This window comes from Lottia gigantea, assembly GCF_000327385.1.
Source record: "Lottia gigantea unplaced genomic scaffold LOTGIsca_59, whole genome shotgun sequence".
NCBI lineage: Eukaryota > Metazoa > Mollusca > Gastropoda > Lottiidae > Lottia > Lottia gigantea.
The window spans coordinates 741441-763394 of NW_008710013.1; the positions used below are offsets into that span (position 1 = coordinate 741441).

Consider the following 21954-nt stretch of genomic DNA (forward strand, 5'->3'; position numbering starts at 1 on the left):
GTTCTATGTTGACAAACAAGATTTTCACCTTCATGACAGAAAATTCATCTAAGGGGAGGTAATTTCAACTTTCTTTTTAAACCTGAAAAAGTGATAGTTGTGGTAAATCATTTAATAGTTTGCCTATCGATAATGTCAGCTCCATTTGGTAATTGTCTTATAGTTATGATGTTTTTCTACAATATGTTATAAGTGAATTCCATCTGCATTTACTGATAAACAGTTATTAGCAGTCAGGTTCACCATTCGTTCGACCAATCGTAGCCAACCAAACGAATATTTTTAACTAGGCAGGCTTAAGCTCATTTACCTTCGAAACTTGAGCCTTCAAATCCATGTGTGTACAAAATCATTCGCGTTCGTAATTTAAATGACGACTCGTCTTTAATTGAGATATAGAAAAGATATGTATAGCCTATTTAGAAATAGAAGTGAATTTTCTAGTTTGATGTAGGCCCTGTATTTAAATGGATTATGCGATATTTCCATGCAGTTCTAGTACTTCTAAAGGTTATTTACATACTCAAGGCCCAAATCAACTCGTTTCATGAATATGTATGCACATACCGAATTTCATTTGATTCCTTCAAACACTCTAGTTTTGTAGGATCCTTATTCGTGGTTTATACTCCACTCCTACTCCAAGTCCATCTATTAGATTATTATTTTCTTTGTGTCTTGATTATCATGTCTGCATTATTGAGCTATCGAGTGCAGGCGTGATGTTCGAGACCTAATTATCGGAAGTTGTAAGTTTTCCTAACTATGAATAAACAAGAAATTGAATTGTCAGACGAATATAAGGACATTATTCAACTGACAATAACTAGATTAGAATCCAGTTTGTCAAATGATCCTATGAACATGTCTAGGCCTAAGCCAAAAAGTGACCTGACCAACCCAAAGATACTAATAAAGATGACATTCCCACATCCCAGTCCCAGATAAGCCTTGTTTAAAGCTTTCTAAATTAGATTTAAGGAAATTTGACGGCGACCTCAGCAAATGGCAAACATTTTGGGATTCCTTCCAGGCCTCAGTACACAACAATCCCTCTGTTTCGGCGATAGATAAATTTAACTATTTGATATCACTTGTAGAAAAATCTGCCTCTGATGCCATCTCCGGATTGTCCCTCACAGCCGCCAATTATGACGAAGCAGTCTCGATACTCCAGCACAGATTTGGTAATAAACAAAAAATTATTAACCGACACATGGAATTGTTATTGGGCTTAGAACCTGTCATTTCTAATCAGAATATTAAAGCACTGCGTCAACTGTATGACACGGTAGAATCTAATGTGAGAAGTTTAGGGTCCTTCGGAATAACTTCAGAAACATATGGAAGTCTCCTAACCTCAGTTTTGATGAACAAGTTACCTCACGATATGCGCCTGACCATTAGCCGAGAAAGTCATAATGATAGTTGGGTATTGGATGAATTATTGGATATCTTTCGCAAGGAATTGGAATCTAGGGAGAGAGCTTCTAGGTCTACTATCATTACCAGTTCTTTACAGTTTTCTGCTCCGAACCAGACTAGAAGATTGAATAACACTAGCAAGAGTGTGTCTACGGCTACAGCCTTACTGACGAATGATTTTTCCAATAGACCCTCCTGCACGTATTGTAGAATGAGTCATCCATCTGCCAGCTGTAAGACAGTGACAAACATTGAAGAAAGAAAGAACTTGTTGAGACGTTATGGGCGCTGTTTTGTCTGCTTAAAGAAGCACCATCTTGCCAGAAATTGCCCTTCTAATATGAAATATTTGAAATGTGGCAGTCGTCATCATATAAGTATATGTACATCCACTTCGCCAAATTCAGATCGGCACAGACCTCCCGATTCCTATCATTCGTCGAATTCAACCTTAAAGCAAGATGCTAGACAGTTTGTACCTCAACAAAGTGGCGGATACAGCTCTTCAAAGAAAAATGATAATTCATCAGTAGCATGTATGTACACTGGCGTGTGTACATCCTTTCCCGTTCTTCTTCAAACAGCCAAACCTTATGTCTACAGTCCTAAATATCCTAATATGGGCATGACTTCGAGAGCCATATTGGATAGCGGTAGCCAGAGATCGTACATTACCACACGATTGAGAGATGCATTGAACTTACCATCCATCGGACGACAAACCATTCGAATTAAAACATTTGGATCAAAGGAAGAAGGTTTGCAAACGGTTGATTTGGTAGATTTGTGTATCAAGACGGACGGTGGAACTGATATGAGTTTAACAGCCTTCGTGGTACCATTTATTTGTGACCCATTACAGAACCAGTTTGTTATACCTGCTTATCGAAAATATGTTCATTTATCCGGACTTTGGTTGGCTGACTATACCACTGGTGAAATCGGACTAGAAATTGATATTCTGATAGGCTCCGACCATTATTGGAATCTAGTTACTGGCAGGATCTTACGGGGGAAGGATGGTCCCCAAGCAATACACACACGAATCGGATGGGTACTCTCTGGACCGATTGTCGGAAATCTACCCAGTGAATTATGATGAAAGTCTTACTGGTCAATTGAAGAAGTTCTGGGACTTGGAGTCTATCGGTATCGGGTCCAAATCCGTCTACGAAGAATTCTTAGAAACCATTACCTTCAAGAAAAATTACTACGAAGTCCATTTACCATGGAAAACGACTCATCCCGTGCTTCCGGATAATTACGAATTGAGTTTAAAGCGTCTCCAAAATCTACAAACGTCTTCAACGCGACCCCGAAATATTCCGAGAATATGATAACGTCATTAGAGATCAGATAAGGAAGGGGATAGTCGAAGTAGTTCATGAGTCTGAAGAAACTAAAATACCTATTGACAACATACACTATATTCCGCATCATCCTGTATTACGAAGAGATAAATCTACGACAAAGCTCAGAATTGATGTATGATGCATCGGCTAGATCAGCCGGACCGTCATTAAATGATAGTGTCTACACCGGACCAATTCTTACCCAAAAAATAATGGACATCATGCTGTGATTTCGTTCATATCGAGTGGCGTTAGCAGGGGACATTGAAAAGGCTTTTCTTATGGTACGAATGGCAGATGGAGATAGGGATGGTTTGAGGTTCCTGTGGATAGATGATATTGAAGGGGATCATAAGATTAATATCTTAAGATTTACTAGGGTAGTTTTCGGCGTCTCATCCAGTCCGTTTTTGCTGAACGCTTCCATAAAACATCATATGGAGAAATTCGAAAATGAAAATCCGGAATTTGTTCGAAAATTCCTCAACTCTATATACGTAGATGATGTCACATATGGATCCGACAGCGTAGATGATGCATACAGCATTTATTTGAAATCGAAGTTACGATTATTGCTCGAAGAAGATGAGACTTATTCAAGAAGCTCACTTGGATCGTACACAACAGGTACTGCATCTGATTCTGATGGTGAACAGAAAATACTAGGTATCAGATGGGACTATGGAAAAGATGAATTGATATTTGATATACAGTATATAGCTTCTGAAGCTAAGACGTTGGAACCAACAAAACGGAACGTTATTAGTCTTGCTTCAAAATTTTACGATCCAGTTGGAATTGTATCACCTGTAATCATCCAGTTCAAACTATTATTTCAAGAACTCTGCAAAGATCAGCGAGACTGGGCCACACCTCTCGATGGAATATTCAAGAAAAAATGGGACAGTCTAGTTGATGGTTTATATTCCATGCAACCAGTATGTTTACCTAGATGTTATCTTTTTGATGTTTACGATGATCCTGTTTCGTACCAACTTATTGGATTTTTTGATGCTTCTCAATCAGCATACGGAGCTGTAGTATATATTCGAATTGTTACTGTCAATGAGACATATATTCGGTTCGTCGCTTCAAAAACGAGAGTCTCGCCAATTGTTAAACAGACGATACCTAGGTTAGAATTGTTATCCGCACTCGTGTTAGCAAGGCTGCTTGACAATATCAAAGTTGCTCTTGATCCCGAAATCGATTTATTGAATTCGTTCTGTTACTCCGATTCTAAGGTTGCTCTGTTTTGGATTACACAGCCTAATAAAGAATGGAAACAGTTTGTCCAAAACCGTGTAGATGAAATTCGAACGTTAATACCAAAAAGTGAAGTTTGCTGGAAACATTGTCCAGGCCAGGATAATCCCGCAGACATTCTTTCAAGGGGAATTAATCCAGGTGAATTAGCTACCAACTCGTTATGGTGGTTTGGACCAGATTGGCTTAAGACTTAACAGGCAGTAGAAACAAGTTTTGACGATATGAACCTAGACGTATTCGAAGACGATTGCCTGTGCGAGATGAAACTTGGTTTTCGGAAACAATTAAACTCGGTTACGTTAGTGGTCGGAAATGAGTTTGTGGGAATTCAAAATATCATTGACTGTAAGGACTTTAGTGATAAGAATAAACTCCTCAGAATCACTGCGTATGTTCTTAAATTTGTTTCACTGTTAAAATCGAAACGCAGTGAAACTAGTCGTTTAGACATCGAACTTTCGATTAGCGATATTGAGCAGTCTGAGAATTTGTGGATAAGGGATGTTCAGAAACTATTAAATGATCGAAAGAACTACAACAGGTTGTGTCACCAATTAAACACGTTTGTTGACGATTCGGGGATAGTAAGATGTGGTGGACGTTTAGATCATTTGGGACTTAGTTATTCTTCAAAATACCCTATATTATTGGACACTGAACACTGGTTTACAACTCTTATTGTACGTGTTTGTCATCAGCCAGTGATGCACGATGGCGTTAAAGCAACACTCGCAGAATTACGATCGAGATTCTGGATCACGCGTGGTAGACAGTTTGTTAGGCGAATTGTATATTCCTGTATTCCCTGTAAACGATTCGGAGCTAAACCCTACCAGACACCACCGACACCGCCCCTTCCCGAATTTAGAGTATCTGAATCATCTGCATTTGCCTACATTGGTTTAGACTATTTAGGGCCTCTGTACATCAAATCTGCTGATGACACGAACTCAAAGGTTTGGGTGTTTCTTTACACATGTTGCGTCACCCGAGCTGTACATCTAGAGATTGTTCCCGATCTAACTCCAGAAGCCTTCCTGAGAAGTTTCCGACGATTTACAGCCAGAAGATCTTTTCCATCTGTTCTTGTATCAGATAACGCAAGTACCTTTAAACCTGCGGAGCGGGAGATAACTAAGATATTAAAGGAGAAGATGGTCCAAAACTACTATACTAAACATAACGTGAAGTGGATTTATACTCTTGCCAAAGCTCCCTGGTGGGGAGGTTTTTATGAACGTCTGGTACGATCTGTAAAGGGATGTTTGAAAAAGACATGTGCTCGAGCGAGAATGACTTACGACGAACTCTTTACAGCCATAACAGAAGTTGAAATGATATTGAACTCTAGACCGATATCTTTCATTTCGACAGAAGACATCGAAGAACCGCTTACCCCATCTCACCTGATATGTGGTCATAGAATTGCAAGCCTACCAGACAGACCTTTACCAAATGATGATGATGATGATTTCAATATTCCTAAAGATGATCTAAGTAAGAGGATGAAACACGTTAAGATGGTTTTGAATCACTTCTGGAATAGATGGATGAAAGAGTACCTAGTGGAACTGAGAAACTCGCATTACCATAACCATAGATTGTCCCATACTGGTTTGAGTTTACCATCTGAGGGTGATATCGTTTTGGTTCATGACGAAGATAACCCAAGAGGAATTTGGAAAATGGGAATGATAGAAAACCTTATTAATGGTGCCGACGGTATCGCTCGAGGTGCGATAGTTTCGTGTAAGCAACAAGAATCGTAAACCTCCATTTTAAGTTTCATCAAAATCGGTTGAAAACTAAGAGAGTAATAGCATATTCAAGATTTTTGATATACACGAATTTCATTTGATTCAATCAAAAAATATAGTTTTTAGAGCGTTTACAAGCAAATGTAGAGATGTGGGCGTATAAAAAACATACGTTTTAAAGGCACAGATTGTGCGTTTGACCTATCGAAACTGGATCTTTTTCAGTTAATGAAATTGCGTAACACTATGTTGAAGAGGTACTGTACCAATTTGGATGAATTTAGATGGATGTAGTTTAATATGTTTACAGGTGAAAGAAAAAAAAAGAAAATGTTCATGTTAAAAAACTACCTGGAAGTATATCTTTATACCACTAGGGTCAGAATTGGCAAAGTAGCGGTCATCTGAATCTTGGCATTGGATTACAAATCAGCTGCACATGTTGGGAGTAAAAACCAAAACTCTTTCAAACTTTCATTGGAAACTATCAGCGATGTAAAGCTGCAATTAGAAATGCATTGTACAAAGAACTGAAATTGTTTGATTTCCATTCTCCTTCCGGAAATCAACTTTAAAGGCTTTTTTCCTCTTGCTCTACAAAATATTGTAATTGTATTTTTTCGGCAATCTGAAATAATTCCAATTTTCGGCTTTCGACTGAAATAGGACATGTTGAACTTTCATTTAAAACAAAAATTAAATAGCTCGGGTAAAAATAGGCCAATTTATGCCGATTTGAAACTTGGGTAAGTGTCTTAATCACCTATGTCAATATTGCTACACAGGAAGGTTAACGCCCTACGCGTTGACTATCAGAGTTTCTTAGTTGCAATTTATATTGTATATTGTGTAGACATATCTGAAACTAAGTCAAGGGTAATAACTCAAAAGAAGTTCATCGAAACAGTGTCAACTAGATCCGTAAGCCACCGCAGACAGTCACAGTTATTCTTTGGAAATCGGTAATGATTCAAGAGCATCTATTTGTTAGACAAAGATCGACTTTTGCTATGAATGTTTGGTGTACAAAACTGCTAGTTGTCACATGATCTATTCGAAATTGTACACTGCCTGGTTTTAATCAATTGCTTGTATAAAGAAACTTCCAGACTTCAATCCACATAAACCTACCGAGTTTTAGCCTAATCAGATGGAAAATATAGATTGTATTGTAACGAGCTGATTTGGCTCAAGGCTAGTAGCTTAAAACAATTCATTGAAACATCGTCATATTAAAACTGGCTCAATCCAAATAAGTATTCCAAACACTCTAACTTGTGTTGTGCTACATATCAGAGGCAAAGGTGATAACTAAAGCTAAAAACATATTTCATCGTTACATCGTAAAAAAATTTGAATTTGTTCAATACAGGAGAAATTGCCCGAGGAGGGGGGGCCAAAATTTCAAAGCCCGGGGATGTCAGGACATATAAATAACTCTGCAACATATACAACACTAAACCTTGGTAATAATTTTTTTATTATTTGTCAAACATATAATAATATAAGTAATATGTATATCAAGAAATTGTAAATGATAATAATACATTTATGTATATAGCAATGATAAAGTTAGGATATGATATTTTATACAACCATGGGTTTTATGATATTAGTAACAAAACATTTTCAACTAATTCAAAATGGAAAAAAAATCTGTGGATTTTAATTTTCTCAGCAGGAAACATTTTTTCTTTGTTTTGAGAAAATAAACTGTTACATTCAGCTGTTTCTTATTTCATATGAAATGAAAACTTACACAAACGCACATAATCACTGAGTACTGACTATTACTTATTAAAACATTTAACTTCTGCAAACAAATGTTTCAAATATGCTCCCTACCAATAACAAAATATATTAAAAGGCTAATAAAATAAAATTTAACAACATGTAAGGTGATATACTGAATAATATAAACTTAACACAGTTCTTGTACATGCATTGAATAAAAGAAATGGGGAAATGGAAGTAATGCAACTGAAGGTCTGAAGTCGATGTTATGCAACAGTTTTTGTAACAATTTAACAGTTTGAGGTAATCACATCTCCTACTATCAGTATATTGATGCACATTTCTATAGAGGTAAAATTTATTACAAAGATTATATAATTAAGAGAGTAAACTTAATATTGATTAGAAAAGCATTGGTTGATTATTAATAATAATAACTGTGATATATAACATATCAAAAAAAAATAAGAATGAACTGTTACAAATCTTTATATTTAGTCCTTAAACATCGTTTGTATTGTGTAAGTTAAGTGACTCTGAATCCTGGATCAATCATGAGTAAATAATAATTGCCCTACTTAAATGAAATCTAAAATTGCTGCCACTAGTATGTAAGTTATAAGGGATAGCATCTTATAACATGAACTAAAACTAATAGTTTTGACTAAATACATTTGGATAGTGTAATTAGGTAGTATGGTTTGGCAAGAATGCACATAATAGTCATCAAAAACTATACCAAGACCTATTCTACATTGTTAAGTTGTTAAACTTAGAATAGTCCGAAAATAGAAATTTACACAAGTTATAAATAAATAAATATTTATAAACTAAAAAATTGAAGCTCTTTGATGATACACAAATAAATAATTAAATATATCGGCTAAAAATCTTAAAGCATGGAATGCAATAAATTGAGCAAGTTTTATCACCAAAATATTGCATAGTTTTGATTTGCAGCATTGTATTAAGATATTTTATGGTAATCATTCCATTCTGATTGATTATGGTGCCTGAAAGCCAGAAAAGATCAGCATTTCTTAAATTCAAAATATATTTGTATACATGTATGATAATAATATATAATTAAATCACGATGCACTATATTTTTAGTATCAGTTCATTAACGTTATGTTAAAATCTTTTGTATTTAAGCGCCAATTTAGTGCCTTAAGTTGTTGTTATATTACATAAACATTTAAACACGTATTCCAGTTGATTTAGTTATAAGGAATGATCTGAACATTTTTTCAGTTTATCGATGTATAAACAGAAAAAACCTGTGTACACTTATGTATAAAGGTTTTTTTCTGTTTATACATTGATAAACTGAAAAAATGTTCAGGTCATTCCTTAAATATTAAAACATTGATGGTAACCAACATGAACAGTGTAACAGTGTATAAGATAATGTGACCTGGACATACATTTAGTGCACTTGTAAATTAACATTTTTAAAATAAATCCATACACAATTTTCATCATTTGAGCTCATGGCTCCCATTGAACTTTTACATTTTAAAACTTTTATTATGACAATATATATCATTTCATAATAATTTCACTTTATTATGCTCTTCAAACTATCTATCAGTTACAGAGGTTTAGAACATAAATATTCTATATAAAATCACAACAAAAATTGAGTTTCTCTAATAAACTAGAGAATAAGTGAAATATAGGTATAAGATATGAGGTTAATATTGTGTATATAATGCTATAAAAAGACTGCAAAAACTCAAAAAATAGTTGTATTCATCGGTTTTCAAACAAAAATCAGAAACCTTACATGCATGAATGAATAATCTATGCTAATTTCCTTTTCACATATTTTCTACATGAGCCATATTACCAGTAAGTCATGTTCATAAACCTAATAATAAAGGATGTATTAAAACCACAACCAGTATTTGATGGACTAGGATGTCACATTGGTTTAAAGTACAGATAAAATAAAATATAATCACAATAAATAGAAGGAGAAACACAACCAATAGAGGGTGGTTCTCATGTATGTCTCATTAGTTTGTATTGAACATTTGAATGTGTATATCTTAATGTGTGAAAAAAGGTAGTTTCAGTTTTTGTCAATAACAACATTATCATAAGTAAAAAAAAATGTAATACAGAGATAAAAATGAAATTGACCAATCAGAGTTTTCCAAATGATTAAGTTGCATAATAACAAATGAGAAATGGTTTGTTAATTGAAACAATACATGACACACCACCGATATGAATATAAAACATAGTATATTACGGGATATGTTTGATTGATACAAAACACATCCAGATGAAAATATCAATGCCAGATAATAGATAGTGATATGTTAATAAATGAGAGATGAACTTTTACTTGGTTTAATGTATATCAAATATATCAAATGCATAAATTGTACCAAATATCACTTGAACAGTTGTTTTCAATAATTTGTATGGAAAAATCACCTGCTCTTAAATATCTCAAGGCTGAAAACAATATGCAAAAACAATATATTTCTAATTCAAGCTGGCATGTTTCATCGTTTTGAAGCAGCAGCTGCCTTAACAGATCTTGGTGTTCTGGGTTCTCTACCTGATTTACTACTGTCTGACTGTTTACCATCAAACACATACGGTAAAGATGGAGTACTTTTTGATCTTTTCATGTCTGAAAAACACAAAATTAGTTTTATTCATTTCCCATCAACAAACAAAGTTAATCATGAGGATGTAAAGTCAAACATTCCTGTTAGAAAAAAAAACGGTCTTCCTCCTAAGACAATTTTAGACCAATTTTAAAATCATTTATTAGAAGAGACTTGAAAGGCACATAAAATCTAACATATCGCATGTGTCAAGATGTTTCTTCTCTTCCATTACTGCTTCAGGCCATCCCATCCCCAAATAATACTAACACAGTTATTTGGTATGAAGAGTCGAAATCTCCATGCTTTTATTAAACACAATAACTATGACAACAATACCAACTTCCATCATCAACCTAAATTGCCGCCCAGGAAAAACTGCTTTATGCAGAAACCTGTATCCAACCGCCATGCAAATTAAGTCTCAGAAAGGTTGCGCTGGATGAACGCACAAAAATATACAACATATTAACATACAATTACACTTAAGCTATCTACATCAAATATATAATTATTACTTATTCATTCAAAATTAATAAATCATATCAGCCAATGCTATTAATAATACCAAATGCATAACACTGACTACATTTTTACCAAACTTTACAAACGACTGGCGAGTTCGACCTGAATGACTTATTCTTATTCATGAACATGAACGCCTATTACTTTAACTAGAAACTCATTATATATTACTGTTCCTTCAACCGATGGAAAACATATTTAATATAAGTTCTCAACCCATGGTTGTAGCTGGAGGCTTTCAAGATCAGAGTATGTATAATTTAGAAAATCACCTGAAACTAAGTGACAACCATAGAATCTTACTAACCTCTAGGTCCTAGATGACGTTTACGATGACCTTCACGACTTGTATGTTCACCTTCTTTCTTTGAACTTGCTGTAGGACTTGGACTTCGTGCTCTCTGATGAAATGATGGTGCTGAATAAAATACATCGAATTATAAATTGGGAGCAATATTTGCAGATTTACCTTGTCTAATTTTCAAGCCAAACAATTAATACCATGGTCTAAACTCTTTCTAGTACCTACCTCTTCTGACAGGGCGTTTACTGTTAGTATCATCTGTTTTATTGCCTGTTTTAAATCCATCTAATTTTTTACTTTCAGCTGATAATTCCTGATTCTCTTTTATTAATCTTAAATTCTCTGTCATTGTTTGACGTTGTTCCTAGAGAAGATTTTAAGGATATTGTATAACATTTGTCAACTACATCTGAATAATATTAACTGCTCTGCTTCGCATTTAAATCAACTTATTCTGCACCTTTCATAACAATTAGTTTATATAAGGTTCAGTTTCACAAAAATTAAAGCAAAATTAATATTTTAAAAAGCAAAATTAAGGAGCTCCAAATAGACGAGTGTAAATACTGCCATTCAAACAAATCTTATTAAATAAAATACATACCTCCATCATTCTATGTAAACTATTCTCATGATTTTTAACTTGTAATCTGAGTTTCTGTAATTCAGCATCTTTTACTCTCACCATAATCTAAAAAGATAGTATGTATAAACTGACTGGGATATAAAAGATTCTATTATCTAATAAGTAAATTGATAAAGCGAATATCATTATGTTCCTCACAAACATACCATAACACTGACCAAGTTAAACTTTATGACTCAAAATTTCATTTGATCATAAGCTCAAAAAAATATTTAAAGTGAGAAATCTTCAATGAACATATAACATATTTTTCACCCACCTGAGCATCATATAGTTCTTCCTCTACAGTAGCACTACCTGGTGCTAGTCGACTTGGTTTGTGTTTAATAAACTGTTTCAAATCTTCTACTTCTTCATTGACCAACTTGTTCAACTGATCATTACTGAAAATATACATAAGACAATAGTATATTAAGTTAGGAACTGCCTTGCATTTAGTTGTCCACTCAGAAAAGCAGTCTTTGAAAACTATATAAGCTTTAGAAAATCTTTCAATTGAAAACAACAAAATGATGCAGAACAGTTTACTTACTGAATCAGGGTTGATACCACTTTTATTGTGGTGGTTCCCAAAGAATCAAAATTGTGGGACATGTGCCAGTGTGAAATGCACCGGTATATCAATACGCCCTACCTGGCAAGAAGTTGTGATATATGACCATCATAGTCCTGCTTTAACTGTTTCATTTTCCCTTCCAATATCTTACAATCTTCAGTTTTACTAGAATAATGGAACTCCATTTGCTTTAGCTCTTCCTGGCATTTACATAACTCAGCCCTGAAAATACAATCAGCAATATCATTATATTTGTATATTACAACCAGTCATGTTAGGTGTAACAATGGGGAATATAAAACACAACCTTATCTATAAAATAGAACATTATATAACACAAATCAGATGACATAGAAATAATGAAGAATAGATTTTGGTAGCACAGTCAATAAAATTATTTTAGAAAATTAATGTTGTGATCATTTCTCAGATTATATAACATTTCTCAATGAACTTACTCGTGTTGTTTTCTAATTTCAGCAACAAAATCATCAGTGTACATAGTCATAAGGGCTTCTTTAAATTTATCTTTTTCTTCTTGTAGTTCTCCTTCATATGCTTTACGCATTGCATCAAGGGCTAGAATATAAGATGAATGAATGAATTATAATACGAGATGACCAATGTACATGAAGAGATTTTGCGATATCATCAACATCTATAGCACTCAAATTGCCCACAGCTCGCAAAACTTATCATGGAGAGTTTGCCTTGCACTGCTAGCATGCTTTAACATTAGTAAATTCCAAATAATATCTTGACAAATTTCTTACCAGCTTTGGTATTTCTCATTTCTTCAGCTAATGCTTCTTCTTTTTCTTTTCGTAATTTTTCTAATTCAGATTTACGATTCTTTTCCTAGAGAGAAACCATACTAATATTACCTACACAGTGATTTAAAGAGAGTTCTTTGGAGCTTATCAAATGAAGCTGTCAAAAACAATTCATATTTCCAATTATTTTTTAACCTATAACTATAAAATATACTTACAGGTTTAATTCTATGATGTTTAATATCATGATGTTTGATCTCCTCTCCACCATCTACAGCATCAGTATGAGATAGATCAGACTCAGAGGTGGAACTAGTTAGAGAATATGTATCCTACAAAAACAACCATCAATATTGTCATCAAATACAAGACAGTATTCCATTTTTGAGTCCAAGATTCTAGAGATTTGATATGAACATATCAAAACAGTACTGCATGATACAAAATTCACAAGCTAGTACAACAAAATATACAAGCCAAAGTTAGGTTATACCAGGTGCTGTCAAAGACAGAACAGATCCTGGTTCCTGACAAACTGGAAGACGGAATATGGATTTGCAGCTTGTGACACTTCCAAACTATTGTCATCATCATTTTAAAATAGAATTGTTAATATTGCAGGCGACATAGAGAAAAAAGCGATAAGCAATATATGAGATATACTGACCTCATCTTGAGATGCTGATTTTTTTATGTTCAAAAGTTGTTCATCTATCTTCTTCAGTAAATCGTTCTTATCTAATGAGTTCAGTTTCCTCTTTAACCCTTCCAGGAACAACTGTAACATCAAACAAATTTCATCAATTACAAGATTTCAATCGAGCTGATACATCCATATTTGATTTTTAAAAATAAGTTCTTCATATAAAATAATAGAATAGACGTAAGAAATTATTTGTAAGAGAAAGGTTTCAAAATTTACACAGTATTATTAGAACTATATTTGAAGCTACTTGGAATCAGTCTGGATCAAAATAGGTTGTCCATTCAAAGACGTTCACCTTGGAAGATCAATTTTTGTCTTGCTTATTAAATATCATCACATAAATATAACATCTTTCTTACCTTATAATTTCTACGTTGTGAAGCTAATTGATGGATAAGATTCTGAACCTTTTCAGTGAGATTAGTTTCTGATAATTCTTCATTAGCTCTGATAGCTCCTACTGCTGTTAAAACATCTTGTTTCATCCTCTCAACCTCTTCTTCATGTTCACATTTAATACTGTTTAATTCTTCTTCCAGATCTTCCATTCTCTCTCGACATTCATCTCTATTATACTCCCTAGATTCCCATACCTTCTCTATCTTACCTACTTCCTGTAATTATAGCAACATTCAATTTAAAAATTGTCAGAACCTATTGGCATTGATCTTTTCTCAAATTTATCTGAACCCATTAACATATGCGTTGAGAAGAATAACACTAACTGATATCAAATATGAGGTCAATTTTCTAATGCTCTAAAAGATTTTCTGTTTACCAGTCTAACAATAGGCAAATAGTTGTCATGATATAATATAAGATTGATCTTTATTTAATATACAACTATACTAGTATAAAACTTACCTGTTTAAAGACCTCAATCTGTACATCATGTCGTTCATGAGCAGCAATGATTTCTTGTTCAACCATATGTTCCAACTGCTGCAATTCTTCTTCAATTTCTGGTGACATAGGAGTCGTAAAAGCTTGGCGTAAAGCTTCTACTTGTTGGCTAAACATATTTAATACTTCTGTCTCGTCATCAAATTTACTCTCAATTACATCCTCTAGTGGGGCTACAGCAGTTTGAAAATCAATTTCAGAGTCCTGACTTTCACTTTTGATTAATTTGTGCGTTTTCTTGTGATGTGCAAGTTCTTGTTCATGTTCAAGCCTCATTTTTAACATAACATAAGTCAACTGGGTTTGAAAGACAGCCTCACGGACTAAATTTTCAGAATAGGGAGACAAGTGTTTAGGGTAGTGAGCTAAATCAGGGAGGGATATCACAATTTTTTCTTGATTTTTGCCACCAGAATGTACTTTATGAATCTCAAAGACAATATTTTGTTTGTTGATCGATTCCTTTTCTAATAGTTCACTGAGATTTCTTAAAAAGAATCGCACACCTCTTTCTACATCTGACGTAGATGACACGGAATTATTATCAAAATCATCAGCTTCATACACACTTAAATCTTTTGCTTCATACATTTCAGAAACATATATAGAACTAGCCAAAATGATAGATTTTTGAGATAAAATTTCACCAAAATTATTGATAGTACTGTCTAAAGATTGTAACAAAATATCTGGATCTTCCAGCTCTTTTCCTTCATCCAACTGACTTTTAAATAGTTTGTGATGTTCTTTGATAGATTTTAAAACTGATTCCCGATCACGTCGTAATTGAGTCACTATTGTATCATATTTATGTGCAGTGTTTGTATCGCTAGCCGTTCGCACTCTATGTTTATATTTTTGAATATGTTTTTCAATTATTGTGGACACCTCTGAACAAACAGCTTCTAGAACACTGACTGGACCTTGTTCAATTGTCATTTCATCACCTTGTCTTGCTACAATTAATGATAACATTTCTACCATTTTGCTTTCATATTGTTCACAAAAATCTAACACATTAGACTCACGAGATTTCAATTCCTGGAATGCATATTGTTTTTGGGTAAGATGGTAACCACACTTTTCAACAGATGTGTTTACACGACTTTTCACTTTCTGTAAAGCACAAGTTAGTTCCCCTTGAATTAAAGCTCTTGACACAATATGTGATGACACAGACTCTAGTTCCATAAGTGGTTTATTTATTGCTTCGTTAATTTGAGAATCAATTTGTGATCGAGTTAAACTTTCCATAGCTAACATTGTCATTTGGCCCTTAGAGGACTCTGTTAAATCAGCACTGTCACTAGCACTTACTTCACTTTCTAACACAATTCTTTCAGCTAAAATCTCTGCGTAAGAAGATAAAATATCTTCTGAATGGTTATCAATGTTTAAATGTCGTGTTTCAAGGTCAAGATGCTGATGTAAAACCAGAATTAAATTATTCAGATTGTTAATTTCACTCAACAAAGGATTAGAGCAAGTATTTTCAGTGGATTTATTTTGTAGCAGCGAGGCCATTTCACCTAAAACCACAGCTTCTAACGAGACTCGATCAGCAAATAATCTTAAACGATCTTCCTGAGATACTGGTTCTAGCTTGGAGGTTTTCTGTTTCATTATGGCTGAATGTTGTTTTGTCATTTTATCTAAAACTTTCCAATCAAATGAAGACAATTTTGAATGTTCTTCCACGAATTCCAGTAAATGTGATAATTTTTCACGAACATCATCAATTGTGGTTTCATCTTCATCCTCTGTCTCTGATTCAGAAGAATCATCATCAATGGCATCTAACTGTTCACTGATTCCAATAATTCGACCTCGGATTTCTCCCAGACAATCTTCAAATGCCACCTCTTGCCGAGAACTGTCTGTTCTCACCATATCATCATTGAATTCACCACCAACTTTTTCTAAATTTGTAGTGAAAGAATCAATTTTCTGAACATATTGCGACACTCTTTTTTGTAGATGTTCTTCTGGTTTTCGTTCAGGTTTGTTACCTTTCTGAGGAGTAAGCTCTTGGGAAATGTCCTTAGATTTGGCATTAATGTGATCTAGTTGTACTTTCATATTTTTTAACTGATCAATGATTTCATTGGATGAAACAGACATTCGTGATTGTTTTGTAGTTGGTTTTGTTGAATTATTCACAGATAGGTTCTTTTCAACCTCAGCAAACTTACTGTCTAATTCATCTAAAAGTTTTTCTATTTGATTTGAAAGGCCAAACAAATCTAGACTAGAAGCTTTGTTAGGCTTGGCTTTAGAGGGTGTACCTGGATTCTTTAATTGGTCTAATTTATTTGTTAAAGATTCAACTCGTGACATCATGGATTCCAGTTGGGTTTTGTAAGCTTCTTCCATATCACGAACTTGAGATTTCATCATTCTATCATCTTTTTCTAACTGATCATAATTACTGTACACATTTGTAACTTCTTTTCTAAGTTTCTTCAACTCTGTCACAGCACAATCAAATTTATTTTTCAATCCCTTGTATTCAGAGAGAATCTCTGCTGGGTTAGATTTAGAGTCTACAGTAACATGATGAGTGTATTCTGGTAAAGATGATGAAACTGGTGACATTGGAGGTGACTCAGGAACTTCTTGTAAAACATCCTGGACTCCTTGACATTTACGCCCAATATCTTCAATCATATCTGCCAATGAAATTATTTTGGTCAAATTTTCTCCTTGCTGAGTAGCTAAATATGCATCAAATTTTTGCCGTAAGCTGAGCAGCATGGAGTTGACATCTTTGAGTTCTGAATCAACTTGTAAAACAGTATGGAGTAATTCCTGGCTGTCTAGATGTCCTGAAGAACGAACTGATTCAGTTTGACGATCAATCACTTCAAATTTCTCAATCAGCCGTAGTTGTAGAGTTTGTACTTGTTGATTCAAATCTTGGATGGTTTTCTGGAGCTTTTCTTTTTCATGCACATCTGCACTGCTAGTTGATTTCCCACTTTCTTTTTTCAACTGCTCAATAATTTTCTTCAATGAAGTATTTTCTGATTCCAGTTTGATCAGTTTGGATTGGACAGTTTGAAGTCTCTCTAATTTTTGGATCAGTTCCTGTTTTTCTTCATGCAGTATATCAACATTGTTACTAAGGTCAGCATTTTCACTCAATTCTGCTTGTAGTTCCTCTGTCATGTCTCCAATTCTACGTTCTCGTTCTCGAAGTTTTTCTTCCAGTTGTGAGATTATATCATTCTTTTCATCCAAAATACCTGCCATATTGTTTGTTATTGAGTCAGTCATTGTGGTTTGTCTTTGATGTGCAGCACACAATTTAGATTGGAGTTCCTCTATATGATTTTCCAAAGCATCTTGTTCATTAGAATTTGATTTTTCCAATTCTTCAAGTTCAGACTCCAGTTTTTTACAATGAGTTTCACGATCACGTAACTGACTTTGTAAAGACACAATATCATGTTCCTTATCATCAAATTTTTCTTTTAAAACCCGATATTCATGTTCAACAGCTTTCAGTTTCAAAATTTCACGTTCATATTCACGAGTTTTCTGCAGGGCACCTTTCATATCTGATTCCAATCTACGACACTCTCGTTCTTTGCTGACAAGATTTTCTTTGTTACGCTCTAATTTGTATGAAGTGTCTTTCAACTGTCCTTCAAGTGTTCTTATTCTACGATTCCATTCATTTGTCAGCTTCAGGAAGCGTTCTTTTTCTTGCTTCAGTTCTTTCAGGGCCTCAGACAATGCCTTCTCGGTACCAGTAAGTTTAGAAACAGACATATCTAATTTAGATTTTAAATTATCAATCTCATTTTTCTGTCTTTGTATAGCATCTTTGGAATCTTTCATCTGTCTTTTCATTCCTTGTAACTAGAAAAAAAAAAGATAATGAAGAACAAGTCATATTGTACATCACTGTCATCAATGGGTTTGGAGAGCTAAGATGAATGACAAGTTTTGTGGGGAGTAGTATGGGAATTTTTTTTTAAACCATTACTGTAAAATTATAATAAAATAATAATAATCAAAGATAAATGTATGGTTACTTTACCTGAGAAGCTTCCAGTTGTTTACCACTGCCCCATCTATCTGATGACACCTATAATACAACAAAACATTTCTATAAATAGGTTTACCTTCACTGACATTCAAAGATACATCTTCATATACATTCTGCACCGACTTCAACTTCCACAGATAGAAGTTCAAATGCGCGGACAATCATCTCAAACATCTTTGTCTTTGACTTATTTTTCATAGTACCATCTTCAGATTGTTATAATCCTCTTTAGTTCTTACTAATCTACTCTCTATCACATAATCTTCTCATCTCAATCAATCATCATTCATATATAATCCTCAATCTGATCAAATTACAAATCAATATTTTGTTTCATGTTCTTCAATGGGTTGGTTCACTCATTGTAGTCTATAGTAGCTTTAAAATCGAGTTTATAACTTATGGTAACATATCATACCAGCAAGAGAAAAATCAACAAACCTCTGAATCAGCTGTTTGAAGACGATTTTTCAAATCTTGGTTAGCTTCTTGCATTTTTACTAATTCTTCTTCTTTATTGTCCAAACTTTCCTTTAATGATTCAACCTGTAAGTAAATGTAATACAATATATTTTACATTGAGCCTCTAACAATTACATAAAAATACACAGTATGTTTTGCATTGAGTTATTTAAAATCAGTCAGAAAGTAAATTATTTCTATTAGGTTTTACTTTTAACATAGCAACTTTAGCTAGTGTCTAATGACAGCCTTCATGAACATTATTTTGTTTTTGACTTAACTGGATGACCAATCAAATTTCTACCCTTCTCCAGCGCTGGCATTTTGAAAAAGGTTATTTTGACAAACATTCAAGAGGGCTGTCAATAGACTCAAACTGAAGTGGCTATATCAAAATTAAAAGCTTATAAAAATAAGTGAATGATTGGTCTAATCTTAATAAGACTAAAATGTGACTGCATGTTTTGCACCTTTCTAAAATAATTATCAACATACCTCAGTCTCCAGTATTTCTACCAGCATACCATCTTTAGTTTTCTCTCCTCCACCATCAACTTCATCAGGTGTCTCCATAGCATCATGATATAATTCCTGCAATCAGAGGTCAGACATCCACATTTATAATTTGTTATTATACCAATGATGCAAAGTGTTCACATGGATGATTTCAGTATTATCTTATTTTGGATAACATAGAGAGTTTTAAAATATTTTACCTGTGTGATGTCATCATCAGATCCAATAGATGTTTGTTGTTCAGGTAAACTGTAACTAAATCCTTCAACAGGTGGTGGTGAATGAAGTCTTGGTGATTTAGAGGATCGAGACTTTTCTTTAATTCTGGCACTTGGTGATTTCCCTCTGTGTAACTTATCTCTTCTGTCTTCTTCTCTCTTAACATCATTCGACATATTTTGTTTGGATCTACGTGGATGATCACCTTGTAACTCATCACTACCTTCTACATATCTCCTGATAGATCCTGAAGATTGTGACCAGGATAATGAATCCTGACTGCTGGTGCTTCCATGATGGCGGGGAACTTTGGATCTTGTCCGGTCCTCATCTCCTACCTCAGAAACAGAACTGGTTCTACTAGAGCTAGCGGTTCCTGTTTGACTGTCATTACTAACTGTAGAGGAAGATGACATGTTCAGATTAGGTATATCCAAAGCACCACAAAATTCTGAGACGGACAGAACTTTACTGACATTTCCAGGATTGACATCAGAATGATGGCGTCTTGCATTTTTAAGTGAGTCTCTTTTATTAGCATCTCGTCTTCCAACCAATTGAAATGCAGTTTCACCAGAAGGGTTTGTGACAGCCTGAGTGTTGCCAGAAGCACTGTTGACATCAAAATCATCCACTGCTCGAGTTGTCAGACCCATTAAAGCTTTACCAGTTAAAGAAGAAGCATATTTCTGTTTGGCGCCAGAATTGTGAAGGTCCATACATAATCTCAGAGCTTTCATCCAATTGTTGCGAATCCCAGAAGTCATAGCTGCCAGCTGATATTCTCCATTTCTTGTCTACAAAACACATTTAGATCATATCAGTAAACAATCATGATGCTTACTAGACAGGATTTAATCTTTGAATTGATCATTTTTATTTAAAGACCAAAACTATAAAATCAGTTACTAGTTAGGGCTGTTGAGCAAATTAAATTTTGTAATTGTAGTTGTGTAGTTTTCTGGTTTGGCAGCTTTAGACTTATTTCAAACATAAACAACCTACCTTAATTTTAAGACCATAATTTCTAGGAAGATTAACTTCTGAGACTTCGTAGCAAGTGGACAGATCAATTCTACCATCCAGGTTATTAGCGTCTTCTGCCTTGGCATCTTTATAGTAGTGTAATGAATTACCAGCCAATACAAACCAATGTTTCTTCACATCCTGTAGTGTATCAAATAGGAAAATGTATTGTCAAATTGGTCTGAACATTATTGGGCATGAATATGACGACATTCAACATCATACCATTTAATCAATCACATTGCCCTCTTTTTAACACTGTCACAGGTTTCCATTACTTGGCTTTCTCATAATAAGCGTGTCTGCCATTACATTGTTATCGTTGTTAGTGATATATATTAATTTTGTTATGAAATATAAATCATGACAACTCAACATCAAAATGCACTTCTATATTAGTTACTAAACTATCACAATTCACTTAGAAAATGAACTAGTGATGGTAACACCAAAACCGGTACATTCACAATCTCATTCCTTTTAATAGACTTCAGTTGCATGCCTTTCTTAAATGAGAAATCCAGAACAGAAATAATTACCCTTTCTGATTTTCCCAGCTTGATCAACCACCCTTTCTTCATGTAGACCAAATCCTACAATCATAATACCATTTTAATTTTTCTGAGATTTTTTAAAATAAAGATCTAGAAGCTAGAACCCATTTGGGAATACATGTCTAGTGTTTTTATATAGTAAGAACACACATATGCTTAAAATTACAAAACTCATTCACATGCAATGTATGTTTTCCTTTCTGATATCATATAAGGGCTACTAAAGATAATCTTTGGAAAATACCCAAAATGTTTAACAAGTTTCATCAGCAACTAACAATAGAAAAGTGCCATTGTATATCTATATATCACAATGCTATAATATTCTTTCGCAAAGTATTCAATGTACTGGGTACTTCTAGGTATTTTGATGAATATCTTTACATTTAATAGCACAATATATATGATATCAAATATTTAACAAATGAAAATTCATTGACTCATTTATTACTGCTTTCCAGCATGGCAAATAACATTTTCTACTTTTATACCTATGCTACCAGAATTACTATATAAATATTTGCAAAGGTGCATGCAAGCAGGGTG

General features: G+C 34.0%; 1 protein-coding gene across 1 annotated transcript; it reads right to left on the bottom strand.

Annotated features, from left to right (window-relative positions):
- Positions 1-20553: 20553 nt before the first annotated feature.
- Positions 20554-20989, bottom strand: LOTGIDRAFT_127833 (hypothetical protein; the record flags this gene model as incomplete). Its single annotated transcript, XM_009063636.1, has 2 exons — positions 20554-20625; positions 20834-20989. Coding segments are annotated over 2 exons (228 nt in total), but the record flags the coding sequence as incomplete, so codon positions are not given.
- Positions 20990-21954: the final 965 nt, after the last annotated feature.